This window comes from Erithacus rubecula, assembly GCF_903797595.1.
Source record: "Erithacus rubecula genome assembly, chromosome: 22".
NCBI lineage: Eukaryota > Metazoa > Chordata > Aves > Passeriformes > Muscicapidae > Erithacus > Erithacus rubecula.
The window spans coordinates 6,983,736-7,007,217 of record NC_136674.1 but is presented as its reverse complement, the minus strand read 5'-3'; the positions used below and the strand labels follow the sequence as shown (position 1 = coordinate 7,007,217).

The 23,482-nt window shown below is 50.0% G+C and overlaps 2 protein-coding genes across 4 annotated transcripts in view; both read left to right on the top strand.

The window, feature by feature from the left end:
• The window catches only part of ATP2A3 (ATPase sarcoplasmic/endoplasmic reticulum Ca2+ transporting 3), a 52,886-nt gene extending 47,273 nt beyond the window's left edge, over window positions 1-5,613 (top strand). The window contains 1 exon segment of the mRNA XM_079325256.1: window positions 942-5,613. Coding sequence (XP_079181382.1) covers window positions 942-1,017 — 76 coding nt within the window. The 3' untranslated portion in view covers window positions 1,018-5,613.
• Window positions 5,614-10,668: 5,055 nt separating this feature from the next.
• Window positions 10,669-22,279, top strand: P2RX1 (purinergic receptor P2X 1). 3 transcript variants are annotated; one of them, XM_079325271.1, is made up of 13 exons: window positions 10,669-10,975; window positions 14,215-14,362; window positions 14,747-14,818; window positions 15,269-15,338; window positions 15,826-15,922; window positions 16,168-16,248; window positions 17,429-17,570; window positions 18,672-18,802; window positions 19,400-19,490; window positions 20,158-20,223; window positions 20,835-20,927; window positions 21,446-21,493; window positions 21,792-22,279. In XM_079325271.1, the coding sequence occupies exons 1-12, from the start codon at window positions 10,839-10,841 to the stop codon at window positions 21,488-21,490; spliced, it is 1,173 nt and encodes a 390-aa protein (XP_079181397.1). In that variant the 5' UTR covers window positions 10,669-10,838; the 3' UTR covers window positions 21,491-21,493; window positions 21,792-22,279. The 3 variants fall into 3 exon arrangements, with proteins under 3 accessions (XP_079181397.1, XP_079181398.1, XP_079181399.1); XM_079325272.1 differs by having other exon boundaries at window positions 21,789-22,279; XM_079325273.1 differs by lacking the exon at window positions 21,446-21,493.
• Window positions 22,280-23,482: the final 1,203 nt, after the last annotated feature.

Sequence of the window (23,482 nt, the reverse complement as noted above, 5' to 3'; positions counted from 1 at the left end):
TCTGAGCCACAGCTTTTCCCTGCATACCATTAGGAGCAGCAGGGAGGGAATCTGCCTACTCACCTTCCACATGGCTCCATCTCATCCCTTTTCCTCCCTCCTGCAGAGGAACCAGCATCCTCCTGCCATAGCTGCAGCCAGGCCAGCTGGGTACAGACAGGATCCCAGTTCCTCTGGGATCAGCCCAGGAGCAACCACTGCTGGTAACAAAAACACAGAGCTGGTTTCTGTCCCAGTCTGAGGTTTCTCCTTAGACCTGAGATCACCTCAGAAGGACATGCAGTGGTTTAAATCCTGGTTTTTCCCAAAGCAGCCAATGAGTAATTGCTGGAGATGGTTTTCAGAGGCTTCAAGGATTGTTTATTGTTTCTTATCTCAGGAACTTTTTGCCTGGCTAACAGCAGTCTGCTCAGCTGGGCATCCAGGGTGGAATCTGCCTGGTGAAGGCAGGGCTTATCTTATATAGTCTAAATTACGTGCTACATGTTTACAACAATTTTCCAGTAAAATACAATTTTGTTAAAAGGTCCAGCTCTGACCCCATCCAATCTAAAAGTGCCAGGATGTCACCCATCATGGATGACAGGGAGAAGAAGGAGGAAGAGGTATCCACCTCCCAAATTCTCCATCTTGGCCACGTGTCCCTTATCACAAATATTCCCAAAAGTCTATTTATCTAAGTTCTAATAATCTAATTTACACTTTACTAATTTTGGTGGCTTGTTTCCATTCCCTCTGTATTGGTAATTTCCCCCCAGGTAATTTCCCCCTCTGTATTGGTAATTTCAGCACTTGAGACATCAGGATCTCACTCAGGGGTCTTTGAGACCCTCACCAGGGGGGTTTTGAGACCCCCAAGGAGGCCAGGGGTACACCCTGAGCTCCCACAGTTTCCTTTTGAACCCTCACTTATATTTTTCTCTTTTTACCCTTCCTTTCAGGAGAAGAGGACAAGAAATGAGCAACTCGAGGGTGACACTCCGAGCTGGAGGATCCCTGGCTTGTGACTCAGACTGAAGCCCTGCATGTGTGGCCAGGCCAGGCCAGCAGGACATGCATGTGTCCCACCACCACAAAACGTGGCTGAACCCTCCAAAAAACAATCCTGACTTTGTTCTGTTCTCTAGCTTTCTCTTTCCTGTACATATGAGTGCAATTACTGGACAGCTGGTGCAGAGTTTGGGGATGGAGCTGTGTGGATCTGAATTGTTGTTAATGTGGTTCCTTGGGATTTGTTCTTGCCAAATTCAAGACCCTCTTTCCAATTGTTACCCTGTGAGTGAGCACAGGCAAGGTGGCCTTTGTGAGAGATTAAGGCAGGAAGGTGGGATCTGAGGCCACATCCCACAGTGGGATGGGATGCACAAGGCAGCTTCAGGGGCTGGGAAGGGCTTGGGAGAGAGGAGAGGGGCTGTGTGTTGGGGTTGTTGAGCCTTGATGGTGCCCACAGTTGAGCTGCTGTGCTCTGCTCCAGTGGCTGCAGCAGCTGGGCATAGCTTCAAAGTGTGTCCAGCACTGGTGTGATCCATGGGTGTGTGTTTATACATCAGATGCATGGGGTGCAAGGTGAAGTTCTCCCTGTTTATCACACTGTCCTGTTTGATCCCTGCATTATGGGCAGCCCAGAACCTTCTCAGGCTCATCCAGCACCAAAGCACAATGAAGTCCTGTCTGTTCTCCAGCTGGCATCTTGCTGGATCCCATCTGCACTATATAAGGCAGTCCTTCTCTTTGTAGGGGCAGCCAGGTAAAGAAAAGCAAGGGGATGCCCACCTTGCATCCCTCATGTCCACCACTCCTTCCTGGTCACACTTTCTTTCCTCAGTGAATTTTTAGCTATTTCCCTAGCAGGAATAGAGCTTCAGTGTATAGGAGCACATCCATGAGCTCATGTGCTCTGCTTTGGGGAACATCACTGACTTGCACAGGGCATCCTTGCCTGGGGATCAGGATGGGAATGAATGTATGCTTGTACATAATGTGGTCTTTCTCTGTGAGTGGTGTTTGTTGTGGCATCCCTTTTTTAAGGCACCAACTTTTATCTTGCCCTCTGGGCATTTTTACCCAGCAGGAGTGAGGGTTTGTAGATCAGGAGTGGATTTTGGGATCCATAAAATTTATCTTTCTCCATTGAGCTGTGTCAGCTGAGAAGCTGATAGTGGTTGGTTTCTTCTCCAGCTCTCCAAATCCTCCCTCCTGTTTTCCTCACAGTCCTCTAGGATCCATCCTGATGATATTTAGTTAGCCAGAGCCTGTATCTTTACTTTCTCTTACATTCCAGCAGCAGCAGCACTAGAGCCAGGGTCTGGGTTAGCATTTGCTCCTTTGCTGTTGGGTTTTCTCTTCTACTTTTTGCCTCCTAAAAGCTTCCAGTGTTTTCCTGTATCATCTGGGCAAGAACCTCTCTCCTTCCATACAGTAGGTGCCAAATATCATCCTTCCTTTCTTTTCTCCATCACCAGCATTGAAGATGAGCAGAGCCCCCAGACCAATGGGAATGTACAGAATTATTATACTACTGAGCTGATTTATTGTACAGAAAACCTTGCATGAAATGTTGTTACTGTATTTAATATATAATGTATTCAAGGAATTTTAATATGGAGCTCTTTAAAAAGATCTTTATAGATACTCTGTGGTTAGAAGATTGTTGCTGATTTTTTAAAATCTTATTATACTTGGTCTTGAAGAAGTTTTATTTTTCAAATGTGTTCTGTCTAAATGACTTAATCGGTTGATCCCACGGGATAACTAATTCCTCTTCAAAGATTTTCACCATGGATGAGACCCACCCTGGTGCAGAGAACCAGGACATGACCCAGGTACTGTATAAGCCTTCAAAATAAGGCTTCAGTAAGACTGTAGACATGTGATTTGCCCTTCCTCAAAAGGGTGGATTTCACCTTATTTTAGTACAGGTCACAGAACTAAAGAATTGCTTAAGCTGGGAAAAACATCCAAGATGATTGAGTCCATCTCCATTACTGTGTGCAGAGAAACAACCAGTGGGAATTCAGTCCAGTTCCAGCTCAGTGTCAGCAGAGGAAGCAGCTTCTCTGTTTCTCTGAGGCTAAGAACCAGTTTGGGGAAGCTGGGCTGGATTCAGAGCCTGGACTGGATTCAGAGCATCCCAGCCCTGCTTGGAGGGTCCAGCAGGACCTTCAGCTGCCCAGTGCATCTCCCTGGCTCGTGGTGGCCTTGGTCCCTTGTGCCTACAGGAACCTGCTTGGTCCATCCACCACCTGAGTTACACTGCTTTCCCTGGACTTAATGTCTGGTGGAGGATTATTAATTTAACCCAAATATGTGTGGTGTGGAGAAGTTTGTCGTGTAAAAGCCCAGGCAGTGTCAGTCTGTCCATGCAATCATTGGGTCACAATTGTGAGTTACCAACCCCTGAGCCATCATGGGCAAGAAATCAGAGCTGTGTCCCAGCTTGTTCTTTCCAGCACCAGCAAATTGTATTTTATTTCTATTGTGAGCCTTCAGATGCATCTAGAAAACAGGCCAGGTAATCTGCACTAGAGCTGCCTGGAGCAGGTGGCCCCCTTGCTAGGAGGGACCATTTTGACACATCCCCATTCCCCTTCTGAATTGTTGACCACATCTCCCTCCCCTCATCCTTTAATTCCTTGGAGTACAGGTTTCACTTCATACTTTTGATTACAGGGGCTTATACTTCAAACATCTTAACGAGGTAGAAAAATATCCATAGATGTAAGTACTTTTTTCCTTTATTCTTCAGTGAAAGGTCAGGATAAATAACAGAGCAGTTATTTATTGCATGTGTGCCAGCAGCAGCCTGCTGGGACTTTGGGATAGGCTCTTGTGTCTTACCAAGGCATCTGACTGTGCAATACAAGGGAGATGGACACTGAGTGGCTGCTTTGCCCTAAAGCTTTTTTTATAAAGCAGCTTAGGGGCAAACCTCTGGGATCCTTGCTTTTCTTGGCAACAGAAGTTAGGAATTATTTCCTTTTTAGTTTTATTTTGATGGTGCTGCCTGGCATATTCAAAGTCTATAAATAAAACTCAGGTCTTTCCAGCAAGACCTTTAGCATTGGTGGGCTGCTGGGACAGATCCTCCACAAGATGCAGGGTGTAGGATGTGCTGGATGGCAGCATGGGATTATCCATGAGCACTTTATTCTCCTTCCTCAGGGGCCAAGCACCATGCTGAGGTACAGCCAAGGTGGGAGGGAAAGCTCCTGTGCTCCTGGGGTAAACACCAGTGGGATCAGCTGTGGAAAGTCTTTTGTACTGTTTTGGGATATTGTGTCATTGTGGCCAGTTGGTGGCTGAGCTCTTCCCCCTGTGATGTGTGATCCCATGGGGAGGCAGGTTGGAAAAGGAAAAAGAGGAAAGTGCTGCATCCTGCATTATTTGTGTTGTGTGGCACAGGTCTGGGTGAGGTTTGTGTTTGTGTGTTTGGGGTTTTGGCACTGTGAACATTCTGTGTGTCTGTTTCTGGTGATGCTCTGCTCAGCCAAGGCTGGATGGCACCACCAGGCACTGGAGAGGGCAGCAGGGGGGACAGGCTCTGTGGAGGGGCTGGGGGACATTGTTCCTGTAAGAGCATCAAATCTGGGATTGGGTGGGAGTTTCTGCTCACAGTGTGGGTGGCAGAAAGAGGAGCAATAGGAAGACTCAACATTAATTTTTGGACCTTCTTTTGTACATCAGGTTGACAATACTGCTTTCCAGTCAGGGAAAACTGAATGAATAATGGTTTGAGCTGTGCAGGGGCCCTGGCTGGGAGATGTTAATGAGGTTCAGTGACCTTGGCATTACAGCACTCCTGAAACTCAGACGCACCAGAGTCCCCACTGCCATCTCCCAAAACTTACTGTGATTTTTGGACCATACCTGGCATGGCCATCACTTTGTATCAATGGTGACAGAGATTCAGCCCCATCTGGGCTCCTTGTCCTCCCATTTCTGCAGTGGCATTTTCTGTCATGGGAGACAGCCTGACACTCAGGTTTTTGGCACTGACCAAGGAGAGGGCTTTACCCCATGCAGATCTTGTGTGCCACAGCTGGGGTTAGGATTTGCAGGGCTGCAGTGAGGAGGAGACACAGGGTAAACTGTGCTCCCTGGACCTGTTCTTGTGGTGCCATTCAGCTTTTGGTGTGAGTGGGGCATTAAATGAGCCAAAATCTGTGTGTGCCTGGAGTGATGGGCACTTGGGACCAAGAGGAGGGTGACCACTCAACTGCCAGTGGGTACCCTCAGTACCTTCAGTCTGGGAATATGCTGATTTTTTTATATGAGATGCCTGAACAGCCAAATGTAGAAATCTCTGAGATTATGCTTCATAGCAAATGGTAAATTGTTATATCTTGGGGGGTGGGATGGTGTTACCTGAGGGGTAGAACTGAAAGAAATGAGGTTTCCTATTTTATTATATGAGAGATATTTTTCCACTAAATTACCACTTCCTAAACCTTTAGTGTCCTTTGACTGTAAATAGCCAGGTGTGGCGGGAAGGCGTGGGAAGGCTCCTTGTGGTCACATCCATACAATCCACTCTGTTCACACAATATTGGGCTGATTTGTTTTATACTTAGAAAATTACAGAAATAAAGCAATTTTACTGGATGACTCTGGGGAGTTTTTTGTCTATTTTGTTGTTATTGTTTTACCTTTTCTTTTTTTTTTTTTTTTTTTCTTTTCTTGTCCCACTTGTGGCTGATTTGGGGGACATTTGGGAGCCCATGGAGCCATATGGGAGTGCCTGAGGACATTCTTCAGCCCTAAAAGGAGCTGTGCTCACCAGACCAGGATTTCTTGTGGGTTTTCAGAGGAGCCAAACTAGAAATGGAGCTGAGCTCGTGCCTGGCATGGGATGACAAAGGCAAAATGAGCGGAGTGGCATAATACGACTGTTGGGAATTTTTGAATTCACTCCTGGGGCACAAGAATACAAATAACAGTGCTAATTTTGACTGTATCCAGAATAGTCATCACCATATCTCCCCTAGCTGGGAGGGGAGGTTTAAATAAGCCCTGCAATAACCTCCACAAGAAATAATTGTGAAATAAATAATAATTAAATAACTTGGCTTCCTCTGGGGGGATGGCACAGGGCTTGGGCCATGCATTTCCATCTCTGCATCACCCAGAGCTCTGCCCATGGTGATGTTTGAAGCAGAAAATCCTGAGCCAGCTGCAGGTCCTGTTTTGGAGCAAATCTGTGTTCATGGTGCTTTTTTGCTGGCCCCATAAATTCCTTCCCAAAGCTGTGAGCAGGACAGAGGTGGTGCACAAGGTAAGCCAGAAGCTTTGTAACCCACGGGGGGTTACAGAGAGGGACATGGGATACCCTGGCACATGCTGGTTTGGGGACAGGGCCATTGCTTGGCCTCCTCTTTGCTGGTGCAGGCTAATGTCAGAGCAGGAGGAGCACCCCTGTCATGGCTGGAGGTGACCTTCAAGCCAGCCCATCATACCAAAAATGCTGTCTCACCACACAGCAGTGAAGCCAAAACCACCTCAAATTCCCCACCTGCTGTTGTGTCAGTCCCTGGACCCCTGGCACCATCAATCACCTGGGGCTCTGCTTGTCTTTTGAAGGCATGATTCAGAAAACAAGTGTTAGCCTTCCAAAAAGTGTCCCTGTATCCCATGGCACAGGTCCAGCCCCCACACTGGATGTGCATCCACATTTCTGGAGGCCACAATGGCCACAGGGCCATTGACACATTTGGTACCCCCAGCACCTCAGGTTCATGTTTGCTTTGGCATCAGCTAAACAGTTGTTGAAGTATTTCCAGGGAGATGTGTTGTCACAGCAACTGGGGACGGAAATGCCACTTCTGAGGGGTGAGTACCACCAAAAACATCATGTGCTGGGGCGTTGCAGCACGGGACAAGCACAGAGCCAAGCCAGCCCTGCTGGGAAGGAGCGAAGAGAGGTCAAGGACAAGTTAAAATTGGAAAGAAAACTGAACATGCTGTTTTGTAAGACCTTGCTTGCTCCCATCTGCCAATTTTTTCCACCCTCCCCTTCCCATTGCCAGTGGTGCACGGTAAGCACCTCCTGCAACTGGTGAGGGCAAGGGTTCTGTGGCAGCCAGAATTACTCGGGAAAGCCACCAGCTCTCAGGGGCTCTTCTTGGCCACTTTGGCCACAGCAGGTCCCCTCTGCACCACCATCACATTTGAAATCTTGCCTCTGTGTTTCTCCTCCCCATGCACGATCCGCAGCGTGCCGCGCATTTTTGTGCTGAAATTCAGAGCTCGGTGCTAGACACTGCCAAGCATGAGTCTGGGTTGTGTAATGAGCTTCATCTATTATTTTTATGTTTTCTTTTCCCCCCATCAGTGTCTGAGAGCCTGGAAATACCTGGTAGCATTTATGCCTTCCACAGGGGTGCTTCCTTGGCTGTGGGTGGGTTTGAACCCCATGCAGAGGTTTTCAGAACCCTCTTTGTGCTCCAGCAGTTCCTTCCCAGCTCAAAACAAGGATGCTCTTGCAATTCCAAATATTTTACTTAAAAATACCGGATTTTTCATTTTTCTCTCAGCCCTAAGCACAGGCTGAGTATGTGCAATGGGCAGGGGGAAGGAGCTGCTTTCACAGCCATGGATGGACTCCTATGCTAGCCCTGCACAACACTGCCAGGGATACCCTTGGAGGGTCAGCAGCCCTCAATGCCCTTGGCATCTGGCCCAACTGGAGCTGGAGATGTTGGATGAGGCCAAAACCTGGCACTGGGGACCAGTCAATGCCAGCTGACCCAGGAGGGTGTTTGGGAAATCTAGCCCTAGGTCTTTACAATCTCAGACACAGAACCTTTAGAGCCTCATTTGCTGTTTCTGCTTCCCTTTTCCCCTCTGTGGGCAGTGGAGCTAGATGGGCTCATTTTCCTTATCTCTATCTAGTTTTAGAGTCATAGAATCACAGATTGGTTTGGGTTGGAAGGGGCCTTAAAGATCATCTCGTTCAAACCCCCTCCCATGGTCAGAGACACCTTCCACTAGACCAGGCTGCTCAAGGTCTCATCCATCCTGGCCTCAAACACTTCCATGTCTACTCTCTGTGTCCCTGTGTTGTCCCACTTGGTTCCTTGTTTCCATGCTGCTCAGGTCAAGTCCAAGATTCAGCACTTTCTGTGCCCTGGGCAAGCCCATCCTCAGTGCCCAGGACCTCTGCAGATGAGCTCAAGATGAACTCAAGCTGCCATTGCTCCTCCAGCAGCACCCACAGCTCATCACTCCAGGCAGGGCACCCCCAGTGCCTCCTGCCTGCTCTGCTTGGAAGTGGCCAAGACTACAGAAGTTATTCAGAGGAGATGGCTGTGAGTGTATTGACAGCACCATGCCAGTTAGTGGCTGTGGGAACCCGAGATAAAACCATCCCCAAAATCCCAGGTACATGTGGGTATTGGTGCAGAGGGCCATGGGACACCCCCCAAGCTACACCTTACACAGCAGGCTGATAAAAACCTCTTCCTCCTAATTCTATTTTTACTTTTCATTTATTATCACATTTAGTAATGCATTTATCATCACAGCAAACAGCCATCCCAATGTGGCCTCAGGACAGCCCAGTGCCTGCACCACAGCTGGAAGCATCACAGCCCCATTATCTCAGACCTGTGTCCAGTGAGTGCCAGGCTGGCACTGTCCCTCGATAAGCAGCTGGCAGGGACAGGCAGGGGTGTTGGCAGCCACCCGGCGCCACCACGGCCCCGCTGCAGGGCGAGCAGTGTCTGTGCAAACCAGCTGCACTCCCTGTGATAAAGTCATTTAAGGAGTGGCAATCCCAGGGATGGCCTGGGTGTGGGAGAGGTGTGGGCCTATAGGTGGGTTTTTACAAACATTTGGATGCTGTGGCCATGCTGGGTGCTGGTATCAACCCAGGAAAAGGTTCAGGTTCTCCACGTTGGGGTGTTCTGCTCTCCAAATCTGTCCAGACACGGTCCAGCCCCACTCCCAGCTGCAGCATGGCTCCAAGAGATTATAAAATGGCAGATGCACATTATCTCCCAATGGAAAGTATTTTAGCTAAATCCATGCTATAACCACTTTATTAACTCCAAGTACCAGAGAGGAGGTTAGAAGTGACTCTTTTACAAGTCATTTTGCTGTTAAATTTAGCTGTCCTATTTTCATTATCCCCATGGCCTTGGCAAGGGTGAGCAGCCTTCCCTAAAAGGCCTCGTTTCATACAGTAAGTTATTTGCTTCTCTCCTGACAGATATCTAAGCTTATAAGGTTTGTCTGCTCTGCTCAATAGCAGTATCAGCCTTCAATCTGTATGATTAACATCAGCATTTTGTATTTGCTTTTGGCTCCTTGTCTGACAGCTTTCCATGTTGCTGAGGACTGAGGCATTGGGATTTCATCACATCACTTGCAACGTGGGATCATCTGATTTTGATTCCCAGGCTTCATGGTGCACCCAAGAGATTCAGATAAAAGATTCAGTTGATTTTCCCCCAGTTTTCCTTATTGCCCAGCAAAGATAATTGATTTGTTCCACTTATTTCACAGTTGTCAGGTCTGTAATATATTGAGTCGAAAGATTGATGTGACAGTGAGCAAGTGAACTTGAGAGGCAGTGATGCTAAAAGAAATATTCCTGAAAGGAAAGATTTATCCCAGCAGGTGAAGATGTTCCCTGCTTCCAAAAGGATTTCCTCCTGCAGAGAGGGCTTTTATCCCAGACTTGGTGTCTCAAAGTGTCTCCTTTGAGGCCAAGGGAGGCAGCAGATGAAATGGGGCTCATGGAGCCTGTCCCTGCCTGGAGTGCTGAAGCAGCTGGGAGCTCGGATTTCTGGGGGAAACACCTCTTTCCCCCAGGAGCACAGCCCCAGTGCTCCCTGCTCGGGGTCAGTGCTCCCCAGCACAGGGCTCACCCTGCAGGGCTGCACCCTGGAGCTGCCTGGGGGATGCACTGAGAGCACAGGGCTCCCCATCCACAGCCTCTCTGCCTTCCCCAGCAATGAGCCAACCCCCTTCAAAGCTCCCCACTGTGACTCTTGGCCCCCAAATTTCAGCATGGCACTTTCAAACCCAGTCAGTTTCCAGTGATATTTGTTTGAAGTGTGTCTCACCCTGCTGAGCATCACTCACTGTGACCCCGGCTCGCCCGGCCCTGCTCGCTGCCGGGTCATTCAGGAAATGCTGGAAATGCTTCCAAATGCACCCAGCCCAGCCCAGTGCAAGTGCTGGGAAGGAGCCAAGCCCCAGCTGTCTGGCCTGGCCACGGGAAGGGGCCAAGCTGGGTGCCCTTCTGCTCTGTGGGTCAGCCCCAAATTGCTGAGCTGGGCTTTCTGGTGCTCCCCCTTCTCCTTCCAGACCCTTTTTCTGGGACAGCTTTTGGGAGACAGAGTAGGACACAGGCTCAGGACACACAGCTTGAGGTGGTAGGAAAGATGATAGCCCAATCCTAATTCTAAAATCTCTCCACAGTCTCCTCCATCCCACTGTTGCCCCAGGAATGCCTTGTTGTCTCTGCTCATCCCGAGCCCTTGCAGCCTCTCTGTCCCCAGGGATGCTCCTGCCTGGTGAGCGAGCATCTCTCATGAGCAGATGGCTTCGTGCTGGTGGCATGTGGGCTTGGCAGCAGGGTGGCCCTGCACCCTCCCACACCCTGTCCCACCCCCAGACCATGTAGGGCACCCGCTGCTCCCAGCCCTGAGCTTATAGGAAGAGGAAGCCTCATCCCTGCGCAGAGGAGGAAACCCGACAGCCCAGATGTGCACAGAGCCACGCCGATAGCATTCTTATTTTCTTTTTTTTTTTCCCTCTGCAAACAGAGGAGCTGCCGGAGCGGCGGCGGGCACGGCCGAGGCAGGGCACAGTGAGGACACAGCCCTGGCACAGCCATGGGGCAGAAGTGCATGGACAGGGTGTCCTCGTTCCTCTTCGAGTATGACACCCCTCGGATGGTGCTGGTGAGGAACAAGAAGGTGGGACTGACCTTCCGGCTGATCCAGCTCATCGTCCTGGCGTACATCATCGGGTAAGGCTCCGCTGCACCTGCCTTCCCTACAATTAATGCTTGGCCACTGGGTAAGGAGCAGTGGAGAGAGAAGGGCTCCTATATCCCCTGTATCCCAGAGCAGGGGGGGCATTGCTAATGGCTTCACATCCCTCTGGCTGTGGCTGCTCCCACGCATCCCAGTGTCCCACCATGGCTCTTTTAGGTGGCTGCTTAGTCCCCATATCCTCCCCAGAAGCTGCTGCAGGCTCATCCCTGCCCAGCCCTGCTCTGCACACCGGGGCCCCGTCTTCTCGAGAAGAGAATCCAGATCCTGCTCCAGCTGCTGGACGGTGGCCTGAGAATCTGTTGTTATTTTTATTTTCATTTATATTAAATAAGAGGCATCTGGGGCCAGTGCAGTGATTTGTGAGACCCAAGCGGCTCATGACAGGGCCATAAATCTCCCTGTTCACCACTCTGACGCTGCGGCCGAGACGCAGTTTGGCTCCAAAATTCCTGGTCTTATTTGCTTCTGTGAGGCAGCTCCAAAAACCAAGGCAGTGCAAGGGCATCTGCTTAAAAAAGGCAGTGAGTGGAGCAGGGGGGATCAGGGCAGGGTGAGGATGTGTGTCCTCAGGTGCCCCAGGGCTGCTGCTCCTGTACAGTCACTCAGTCCCTGTCCCCTCACTGTGGGATGGTGCTGTGGGATGTGATAGTTGGTGAGCCTTTGCTACGGCCCCATGGCTGCTGTGGGCTCAGCCCTAGAGGGAGACCAGCACTCTTTCATGGGGAAGGGGCCCAGGACAGGATGTTTGAAAGGAAAGCGGGTGTCTGGCCATGAATTGGAAAACCTGGTAATTTTTGGGGTGCAGAGTGTCTCATGCAAAGGAAAGGCAGTGGCTCCCAGGCCTCAGTGCAAACAAATTGCTGTGGGGAGCAGAGGTGCCCATCCTTCCTTTTATCACAGACTCCCTGGAAAGGGTAAAAATCTTCCCAGAGGATCACTGTGAGACCCTCATGTTAGTCCCATCCTGCTCAAGGGTAATCCTCATGCAAAACTGCAGCCGAGGTCTTAAGGATGCTCTGTTGCAGAGTTTTGCACTGGTGTTACTGGGAGCAGCTTTGTTTTCCCTAAGGACTGGGTCTGTGAACTCCCAGTGCTCCAGTCCCAAGTGTGGCTGGGGACAGCTGCTCCTGTGGATGGGGAACTGGCACAGATGGTTGTGCAGAGCAACTAAGGAAATGTGGCTTAAGCAACTTGGCTTAATTGAGACAGGCAACCAGGAGGGAGCAGGAAGAGAACCAGCCAGGGGCTACAGCCAGTGGCAGAGGGGAGGAATCTGGCATGAAGTTGCTGCTATTCCCAAGTTTTTCCTGGTTTGTTGGAATCAGACTCCTGTAACAAGGGGATGTCTCTATTGCAGCTGCCCACAGCCCCAGCTGCCCCTGGATCCCCTCACTGCTAACAGCACTGTCCCCAGTTCCCTTCCCACAGCACTACTCACAATTCCTTGCTCACAACACTGTCCCCAGTTCACTGTCCTCACCAAGCCACAATGCCTGAGATTTTCTGTCCTTTGAAAGCAAATTTGGCAGCTAGATGTGTATTTATCTACCATTCTCCCAGCTTTTGTCCCCCCTTCATAGCAGGCATGGGACCCTCCTGGAAATGTGTGCCAATGCACAACCCTGCTAGAAGGACATGGTAGTGCCATCAGTGCACATAAATGGGACCAACCCCCCTGTGAGACCCCATGTCACCCCTGGGAAGCAGTTCTTTCCTCTGACAGCTATGATAAGGTGATATCATTGCTGGCCAAGCACATTCTGGGTTTCACTTTCTGAAATCTTGAATGCAAGGAGCTGCAGGCTGAACCACAGGATGAGGCCAGCAAGGGAAGAGGGCTCTGCCACATCAGGGAGGGACACCAGTGGACTTTTACAACCTGGGCAGGACTTGCTGCAGCATTTACAGCCTCATGGAAATGGTTTTCTTTGTCATGACCTTGGCTTTGTCACAGGGGAGGTGGGGTTGCCCTGCCCTGTGTGCCCATACTCAGCTCTTCGAGAGGGGGATAAGGTCAGCAGCAGATTCTGTGCTGGAGGCTGATCTAGGGAAATGTTTCGCCCCTAGTGCTGCCCAGTTTACATCCTCCTGCAGCCCCGAGGGCATCAGGGAAGATGCCCACTGTAACCAGTATGATCTCCTGCCTTGGGGGAGGATGTTGGAGCCGGGTGTCCCAGCCGGGGTGGCAGCAGTGCTGAATTTCTGCTCCCATCCCCAGGCACTGGAGCAGATGCCATCCCTTAGATCCTCTTGCCCTCAGTCCCAGGATGCTGATGTGGCTGAAAGCTAAAAAGCTCCCTCACTGAGAAGCCCCCACAAGGTCTAGCACCAAACAGCAAACCTCCAGACAGCACCTGGGGCTCCCCATTTTCCCCTCTGCCCATCAGCCAGGTGTCAGAGGTGAGGCTGCCACACCAGGCTGGTGTAATGGGCTGTCCCAGGGGTAGGCTGCTATCTCTGTCTCAGCCAGCAGGACCAGTGCCTGAAGCAGTGGGGACAAAATCCAGATCTCTCCTTTTTTAGTGCCGAGAACGCGCCGCGCCGCCGGCAGCACTACCCGAAATGGTTGCTTGCCCATGTTTATCATCTCCCTGAGTCAGAGTTAATCCAGCGGCAGCTTGTTTATGCTGTAGGTTAAATAGTGTCAGGAGCCTTCCCTAATGACTGTGTGATGAGCTGGGAAAGGAAGGCAGAGCCCCGTTCTGGCCACAGCAGTGTCCCTAACCCTGCTCCTCTTGTGGAGCACCATGGCTCCACATTCCCTTCGCTGCACGGGGAACAGGGGCTCTGGATGTGATTGTGTCCAGACTCAGCTCTATGTTGGCATTGGAGGCATTGAGTTTTGGAGAGTTCTTCTGCAGTGGATCAGGAGATCAGGTGTGTCTGGGTAGGTCATTAGGCTTTAACCCCAAATGACCAGTGGCTACTGTGCTCCACCTGCCTTCACACACCCTCAGCCACAAAACATGTCCCAGTTCCCAAAACACACCATCCTGGCATGAAAGTCAGGTCCTGCAGCTACCACACTCCTCAGGCAAAGGGTAGGAAAGTTCATCAGCACATCTCTCACCCAGCAGGAAGAAACTTGGCAAATGATTCCCCAGGTGAGACTTGGTAGAAAAAAGCTCCTGTCAACAGGTCTGTGCTGAGAGCTGGGCCCCAGTGGAGGAGTGCTGTGGCCATGCTCACCCTGCCACCTCTCCCTGTCCAGGTGGGTGTTCCTCTACGAGAAGGGCTACCAGTCTCAGGACAGCATCGTCAGCTCAGTCTCAGTCAAGTTGAAAGGGCTGACACTGACCAACGAGAGCATCCTGGGCCCTCACATCTGGGATGTGGTGGACTATGTTTTCCCACCCCAGGTAAGGAGTTGGGGTGGGTGGGTTAGGGATTTGCTTTTGTCCCAGTGGATGCTTTTCCCCATGTGCTGGGGTGCAGATGGGTCCCTGCCATAGCCTTTCCATGGGGCTAACCAAGACAGGGTGTCCCTGTGTGGAAAGGAGGTTGCTCCTGTCACAAGCCTCTGCTCAGGTTCTCCCTGGGGAGAATTTGAGCTCAGCACTATGGCTGAGCAGGCACATTTGAGGCTGCCTCCAAAAGGATCAGGGTTCCTCCAGAGCCTCTGGAGCAAGTGGGGTCCTCCACTGTCCCTGGGGCTGGTGGCACTGCAGGTCCCCACCCAGGGAGAGGCTCCTGGCAGAGGAGACCCTGTGCTGGCCGTGAGCTCCTTGGCTGTGTCTCCACAGGGGGACAACTCGTTCGTGGTGATGACCAACTTCATTGTCACTCCTGGACAGAAACAAGGAACCTGCCCAGAGGTAAAAGCACTGGCTTCCTTCAGTGGGCCCAGCTTCTGTAATTCAGGGGGATTGTGGTGATTTTACTGGGGAAAGATTTTTTCTGACATTGGGAAGTTTAGTAAAAGCCAGAGCCTGGCCCCATATCATTGTTCCTGTCTCGTGTGTGCTACGTGAAGACTTTTATTCTGCTGAAAAACAGGCAGCATCCATTTAAGTTTTCTTCCCTTTGAGATGATCAAGCAGAGCAGACTTGAGACTTAAATGAAAGCATCTGCCTGGAGTGAATAAATGGCCCCTTTTTTCCTGCTTTATCTGGACAGCCTTGGTTGGCAAGCAGAGTATGGACAAGGCTCAAGCTGCAGTTGAGCAGTGTATCCCTTGAGAAAAGTGCTCTCTGGTGGGGCAGGAGGGACAGAGGGATTGAAGCTGCAGGGTGGAGTGCTAAGAGTGGCTGCTTTCTCCAAACAGCTGCCAGATGCCGGGCTGTGCACACGGGACAGCGACTGCAGCAAGGGGAAATACAGCCGGCAGGGACAAGGTATGGCACACACCTGGGATGGGCCCTGCTGCTCTGCCCAGACACTGAGAGAAGCTGCCTGTCTGGCCTGTCACCTGCCTGGGGACCTGCTTTGGACAGGATTTAGGAAAAGCCTCTGACATGCTGTTTGAAGTTCTCACCTGGGCTGGTCCAGCTCTGCTCTTTTGAAAGATACTTGATCTGTAAACAGCTCAGCCAACAAAAGGTTGATCAGGACTAACCCATATCCCCCCAACTGTTGTCCCCTTATCAGCTCAGCATTTTCTTAGGTGTGTTTTAACAAGAAAAATCCCCAGCTGCTCCCCTGTACTGCATTGCACAAGAAACCTCTGCCCTGAGTTGAGAGGCCACAATTAATTTCCTGTTGTAGAAAGGTGCCAAAGCCCTGAGCATTTTATGTCTTGAAGCCCCAACCAGATCCCATCCATCCCAGCGTGAGGCTGAGATTTCACAGGATCCAGGGTGTGAGCAGCTGTCTCCCCCGCAGGGCTCATGACTGGCAAGTGTGTACACTTCAACAGTACTGTGAAGACCTGTGAGATCTTTGGCTGGTGCCCTGTTGAAGTTGATTACCATGTTCCCAGGTAAGGAATGATGTTGTTGCCCTCTTTCCCACCCCAGCTGCACTTGGTGTGGGGCAGACCAAGTTGGGGCTCTGTGGGAAGTGGCCAGGACAGCCTGTGTTGTGAAAGACCAGACAGGGAAGGGATGAGACCAGCAGTTTTCTGGGTCTGTTTGTCTCAATTTGGGTGAATTTCCACCAAATGGGGTTTTCTCTAGAGCCTGGAGAGCCAAGTGATGGACACAAGTCTACCCTTGTGTTTTTCAGCCCTGCCCTGCTGTCAGAAGCAGAGAAGTTCACCTTGTTCATCAAGAACAGTATCACCTTCCCCAAGTTCAAGGTGTCCAGGTAAGGAGAGGTTTGGGGGGATGGCTTCTGGAGTTCCTCCAGCTGTGTCCCTCAGAGGAAACCATGGCTTCAGCTGGATGGGTGTGACTGGGTGCTTGGTATGGAGGATTGCACCTCTATACCTCATCAGAGATCCCAGGACTACTCTAACTGCTGCTGAACCCTCTATCAGCTCATAGGAACTGAGACATTTCCCTCCCAAACCTGTCCCACCTCAGCTGGCAGCTGTAGTTACTGGAAAGATTTCTGGAATTAACCCCTCCCGAGTTACCCTCACAAGTTGCACATGAAAATATAGTTTCTTTGATTCTCAATTTTTCTTCTCTGAAGACAAAATTAAAATAACACACGGTCAGGATAAGCTTGGTGTCAGAGTCCCCCTTAACATCACAGATCCCATCTGTTTCAGCCAAGGGTGGGGTTAGCCCCTTCCTGGCAGCAGTGGAGGAAATGCTACTGGCTGAAGGCACACTTGTAAGAGGATTTGTGATGGCACTGACCATATATCTGATTTGGAACAAATTAACAGAAGCTATTTGTGCTGAAGACAGCGGATTCTTCTCTCTAAGCTGATCTTAGAGAGGTTAAATGTCCTGGCAGCCAGCATGCTTGGCAAAGTCCTGGACTGACCTAGAGGTGTTTGGGAGAGGGGATTCCCCCAGCTGCAAGGAGAGGTGCCCTGAGCAAGGGCAGGCTGAAAAGGAACAGAGAGGGAGCAGGTCCTGGCAGTGAGGGTGGCTGCTGTGGCAAGGGCTGTGCCAAACCCAGCTGGGCTGTGGGGAAACTTCCTGCCTTTAATCACTGCTGACAATTAACTGCTGAGCATCAGCAATGGGGTCAGGTTGAGCAAGGCACAAGTCTTACAAAACCATAGGCTTCACACACAAGATGTTTTTAGGCAAAAGAGCAGAGTGAGATGGAAGGCAAGAAGTTGCCCTTTTAATCCTTGCAGTAGGAGATGGCAAACTCCAGCTAAATGTAAAAGGTGTGGCACACACTCACTGTCCATGAGGTGTCCCAGATAAGAATTGTTGGTGCTTGGAGCATTGCCTAGCAGAGCCCATGGACAAGCTGCACCTGAATGGGAGAGCAACATGGACTGGGGAAGGGACCTAGAGGCTCTTTCCCACCCAAATTATTGTGTTACTGAGAATCTTCCTCACTCTCTTTTCATTCACAGGCGCAACTTGGTGGAGAGTGTTACCAAGCAGTACCTGAAGAAATGCACCTATCACAAAGTCACTGATTCCTTATGTCCTGTGTTTGAACTGGGATACATAGTGAAGGAATCGGGTCAGAATTTTACCTTTCTGGCTGTTAAGGTACTTCTATTTCAAATTATGTTCCTTGCTGTTGATGAGAGAGGGACACTGGCAGTGCAATCATCCCCAGCTCTCAAGATGATTTTCTGTTTTCTCAAGAATTCTTGAGAAAACAAGAGTGTCAGAATTATCTCATAAAGATTATGAATCTCCTTGGACATAGCCTAATATTTACGTTTTTCTTGGAAACTCTTAAGAAGATTTGACCACTGGCAGTAAATCCCAGGGTTCAGCTTGTTTTAATTTGAGCAGTGAATAACTAGATCTGTGTGGCCAAATCCCATCTGACTGAGCTAGGAAATCCCAGCTGGATGGTCAAATATTGGTCATTGCACAGTGTTAACTGCAGTCTTTCCCCAGGCTCCAAAATGTAGCTTTGCTTTACACTCCTCAGGCTGGTGTGTGGGAGTATCTGCTATCTCTGTGCTGCAAAACCTGGTGATAACTTTGCCAGACATTTAATAAAATCAGATGCTCACATATATGAACATAGATTGCATGGATTGGATCAGATGGCCCAAAGAAGCTATGGCTGCCCCATTCCTGGCCAGGCTGGACAGGACCTGGAGAAAGCTGGTCTAGTGGAAGGTGTCCCTGCTCCTGGCAGAGTTTGTAACATGATGATCTTTTTATGGTTCCTTCCAACCCAAAGCACTCTAAGATTCTGTACATTAAAGGTGCAAAAATATAAGCCTCTGGGCCACAGCTATTTACAACCTGGAGTGAGCTCAGGAGGGAGGAGGGTCCCTGCAATTTCTGAGGAGTCTCTTGGGCATAATCAGGCAAGGGAAGGACCAGAAAGGATCTGTGGTGAGCACTGTTGCTCAGTGCCTTGGGCACAGGACTGTGATCACAAACAAGAGGGCATGAATTTATTTGTGTGTCCAGCACTCAGGGCAGAAACAAGAGCCTGTGAAAGGGGTTATGTACAGAGCACAAAGCCAAGGCTGCTCAGGAAGGCTGAGGCAGCAGTGGGGTCCATGCTGGAGAGCCAGGGCACCTCATGGCATCGAGACAGGACATGTAAGAGGAGGGAAAGCATTTCTCTGTGTGGGCCAGGTCCAAGGAGGGGCAACCTCATGACTGCCCTCTTGGCTGCAGGGTGGAGTGGTGGGCATCACCATCGACTGGAACTGTGACCTGGACTGGCCCCTGCGGCACTGCAAACCCATTTACCAGTTCCATGGCCTCTACAATGATGACAGCAATGTCTCACCAGGGTTCAACTTCAGGTAAGGAAATGCCTGTTAATTCTCCAAGCCTAATTGGTGACTGCTTTCAGGTTCCCACTCAAAGGATTGTAGAAAGCCAGAGACTGTCCTTCAAAATACTCACTACCTTTGCAGGGCCAGACAGCAGTACCAGTGTTCTTTTAAATGGCATGAGAAAATTGATAATACACCCCTTGGCTTTAAAATTTCCCCATTTCCTTTCCATATCCTCCCCCTTGTAGGCTCTCCTGCTTGGCTGAACTTTTGAGAAACTCCTTGAAAGACTGGAGATGGTGTAGAATCATCTCATGCCCTCATAGTATCTATCCTCTGCTCTGTGTGACACTGTCGCTAGTGCTTCACCAACATCTGCTGCACACAGAACTTGGGGACATCAGCTCAAACAGCATGAGCAGGAGCTGGAACTCCAGCTGCAGGCAGGAAAATGAGGCACAGAGAGGAGAGGTGCCAACAGCACAGCTCCTTCAGGGGGTTTAAGGAGGTGTCAGGAGCAGGTCTGTGATAGCACATTCCCAGATCTTTGTCCAAGATGCTGTAGGGTTGCAGGGCTGTTGGGCACCCTGGCAGACCATTAACAGTCACCATCCAATTGCACAGATATGCCAAATACTACAGGGAAGATGGGATGGAAAAGAGGACACTCTACAAGGTGTTTGGGATCCGGCTGGACATTTTGGTGAATGGCAAGGTAAGGGTGGATCCTCTGGATCCCTGGGACTCAGTGCCATGTCCTTGGGAGGGTAACAGCTCTGTCACACAGACCAGGGTCCTGTGGGATCAGGAAAACTAGTGTGAATGCTTCCCTTGGTGCTGGCCTGCTCACAGGTACTCTTGGGAAATACTGAGGAAAGGAAGAGAGGAGGAAAACATGTTTTATAGGTCACATCTTTCAGCTTTTCAGTTTTTTTGTCTAAAAAACTTTGTGATGGGACTGTGGAAGCTCAAAACCTTTTACTGGTGTTTCCAAAAGCTGAACATTTGCATTTTTCTATTTTGTCTTTTTCTTCCCACTGGGAGAGAAGGCATTCCTTATTGTGTTCCCATGGAGAATATTCAAAGTGTATACTTTTGTTTGATTGCTTGGTTTTGGTTGAGCTTTTTTAAATTAAAAATACAGGAAGGAAAGTAAGTTCAATTTATTTCAGCCTAGAATTAACCTACAATATTTTTCTGTTTGACCAGCTCTTTCCCAGCTCCTGTTTCTCTGTGTGCTGTGGCTGTGGTTTGGGTTGCTGTAAGGTACTTTTGCAGAGCCCCACCTACAGCTAGAGCACCCTTTTTTTTCTTTTTTTTTTTTTTTTTTTTTTTCTTCAGCTGACTGTAACTTATTACCTATTTTCTGCGACTTTATCCAGGCAGGCAAATTTGACATCATCCCGACCATGACCACAATTGGCTCTGGAATTGGTATTTTTGGAGTGGTAAGTTCAGATATTTCCAGCCTCTATATGGAGACTCTCAAATTATTCTTCTTGCCTGTGACATCCGTGGGAAGTGTCCTTGAGCTGTGGTGAAATACTGGCTGCTACTCAGGGAATCAGAGGATGGGCAAAAGGGGGAAGGGAGGTGCTCTCCTGCCTAGATAGCTCAGGGAAATAGAATCCTGCTGGTCTCTGGCTGATGTGGGTTCTGCCTTGCTGATGAAGGGAAGGCTGGCTCTCTGGTATCCTGGTGGTTTTGAGTTAGAGCTGGCATTGAGGGAGGGTGTGCAGGTGACTGGCAGTATTTCATGCAGGACAGAAACCCAGTGTTCAGTTTGGTTATGGTCATTAAAGGCCTGGGCACAGCTCAAAGGGTGTTGTGCTCTGCATTTACCTAAAGTGGAAACACATCATTTCTGTTGGCTTAACTCACCCACTATTGAACACACCAAACTTCACTCCTGTCCTAAATGGACATTTGGAGACTTCAGCAACTGCCATGTTGTGGGATGAAGCAGAAGTGACCCTAAATTGTGGGAAAAACTGGAAGTACACAGTAGTCCAGGTGAGCTTGGAGGGCAACTCCAAACCTAACTACACTTTGATTTAAGGCCTCTGTCCTCTGTGACCTGCTCCTGCTGCATTTTCTCCACGGACGAGACTATTACAAGCAGAAGAAATTCAAATATGCAGAACAGGAGCCTGTAAGTAACAGTGAGTGCCTGCCTGCAGAGGCTCTGCTGGGGGAGTGTGTGGATGTGTGCATGAGTAATGATGCTGTAACACAAACATCCACGCTGAGGGGCAACCAGGCGCCTTTCTGAGCCCTTGGGACTCTTGGAGACTGGGATCCATGAATCTTCTCTCCAAAATTACTGAGATGCTGCGTGTGATTTATGGTTAATAACTAAGTTTATTCTCTGCCTTTAACCCCAGATATTCCAATATCTGGTAACACTTGCATTGCTTTAAGGGAAGCAGGGGGAGATCTGTGCTTTAGCAAACTAGAAAATGTCTCTTTTTTCTGCTCTTTGAGAACATCTTCATGAGCATGGAATGTTTCATGCCCTTTAAAAGGACACAAAAACAGTTCCCCTCAAATTCATCTGAAAATATGTGTATACACTGGGGGTTAGCAGTTGCTGTCCAGTCACATTTTCCCTGGCATTAGAAAAGAACAGGTCTGTAAAAGAATCCTTGTTTTCTCTCATTTAACCCCCAGTCGAAGTCACATAAGAAGGAAAAGGAGCCAGACAACACACAGTGAGAGGTGAGTGGTGTTTCCCCAGCCCTGCTAGCATACATCTGGCAGGGGTGAGAGCTATAGGTTGTGGGGATATCCCAAGGCCTGTAGGAAATAGGAGGGTTTCAGGGGGGCTTGGAGGAGATTTGAGCTGTGGGCTGTAGTGCCTAACGTGGGGTCAGCATTTCCCAGCATAAGCAATTGCATGGGGCAGCAGCAGATGCAGGATGTGGGACTGACATCGCATCTTTGATGGCAGCAGCTCTTGAAGAAGGACACTGGGGGGCAAGAGACCAGAAATCAATGTGCACCTCTCTCTCAGCAGAATCCACACTGACTGACAAACCTGCACCCCTCTTCCTCCTCCTCTTCTCTTGAAACTCGGTCGCCATCCCATCAGCAGCCCCAAGACCAGCAGAAGCAGCGTCCAGCAGCAGCCCATGGAAGGTGGTGCCCTGCAGCCAGGGCAGGGGCTGGCTGGCCCAGCATACAGCCTCTAGTGGGACGTGCCATGGTGCTGTGGATGGGTCAGACTAAGGGACCTGGGGCCCTGTGCCAGCCCTGCTGCAGGGCACTGGCTCTGCTGCCTTTGCAGGCCCTTCAGAAGGGCTCACACTGCACCCTGCCTGCTGTGCCAGGGCTGTGCCAGGGCTGTGCCAGATCACAACTTGCACCTGAAGATCCTGGGGAGAGCACAGCTGCCTCTTCTGCCCCACAAGCACCGCTGGACAGTTCCAAATTGAGAAGAGGAGGGAAGGAGAGCTGGCAGGAACCATGCCCAGCCTCTTTGCCGGGGAGAAAAAAAGGTTATTTTGTAAGGATGTATTTTATTAAAAAAAATAAACCTTTAGTTTTTCTACTACATCCCTTTGTGTTGTCCATGCATGCCCCAGAGCACAGTGTTTGCAGAGGTTTGTGGAGGGTTTATGATGATTCCTTCAGAACCTGCCCTCCCATGCAGGGCCCCTGGGCCTGCTGCCACGAGCAGGGGCTGTTATCAGAGTTGTCACTTGTGTTTCCTCCTCAGACAGGCTGGCTGGCAGGGAGCACTGGCACACTGCCGGCCGTGGCGATCCACTGTCTGTGCCAGCTCTGCCCCCACTGCCCACACTGGCCAGTGTCAGCTGGTCAGAAGGACTTTCTCAGCAGCAGCCTCACAAACCTCACAAACCACCTCTGTGCACCCAGGAGCTAAATTCCCCCTGTGCAGAAGATTTGCACTAGTCAAATCTGGACGTGCAGCTGCACATCACGGGCTGTGCTCAAACCCCACATCCCTGTGAGCAAACCCTGCCCTACTCCACTCTCCAGGACACATCAACACTGACTTTCTGCATAGTCCCTCTCTGAATGTCTTTTTACCTCCCTGGGGATAATTTTACTTTGGTTGCTTTGAAAGTGGATCCCACCAGCCATGTAAATGTTGGTGGAGAAGCTGTAGGGCTGTAATGTTGCCAGAGCCTGCAGGAGCACTACTCTGGGCTCTCAGGGACACAACCATGTGTGCCATAAACACATGCAGGTGATATTTGGTCATAAAATCAACAGACATTTCAAGCCGTACCTTCAAGCCATATATTCCCCAGGGGGAGATTATTTGCTCTCAGCAGGATGCCTCAGCTTTCACAGGCAGGGTGGGTTTTTGTAAAGTTACCTTTGCAAAAGGTTTCACCCTTTCCTGCTGTGTGAGAGGTGCCAGGTGCTTATTCTTAGGATGCAGGTAAGGGAAGCCTGCTGGTCTGGTTCAGTGGGGGCTGGAGGATCCCCACACCCCTGGGATTCTCCTGCATCATCTGTGGAGGCCCAGGCAGGTCCCATGTGGTGGCACAGTGCAGGTCCCCAGCAAGCTGCCACCAGCAGAGGGGACTGTGAGACCATTTCAGAGACTGGGGAAAATCCAATTTCCAGAGACAGCGAAGCCAGAGGGTTCAGGTAACCTTTTACACTCACTCACAGCAGGTCAATCTCCGGTCAGAACTTAAAATAACAAAGGCAAGGTTGCAGGTAGAGCTGTGG

Bases quoted from the DNA above. Each gene is read 5' to 3' on its own strand.
- P2RX1 (XM_079325271.1), top strand. From the start codon at position 10,839: ATGGGGCAGAAGTGCATGGACAGGGTGTCCTCGTTCCTCTTCGAGTAT. The intron at 10,976-14,214 runs GTAAGGCTCCGC...CTCCCTGTCCAG, and splicing joins GTCCTGGCGTACATCATCGG to GTGGGTGTTCCTCTACGAGA. The intron at 14,363-14,746 runs GTAAGGAGTTGG...GTGTCTCCACAG, and splicing joins ACTATGTTTTCCCACCCCAG to GGGGACAACTCGTTCGTGGT.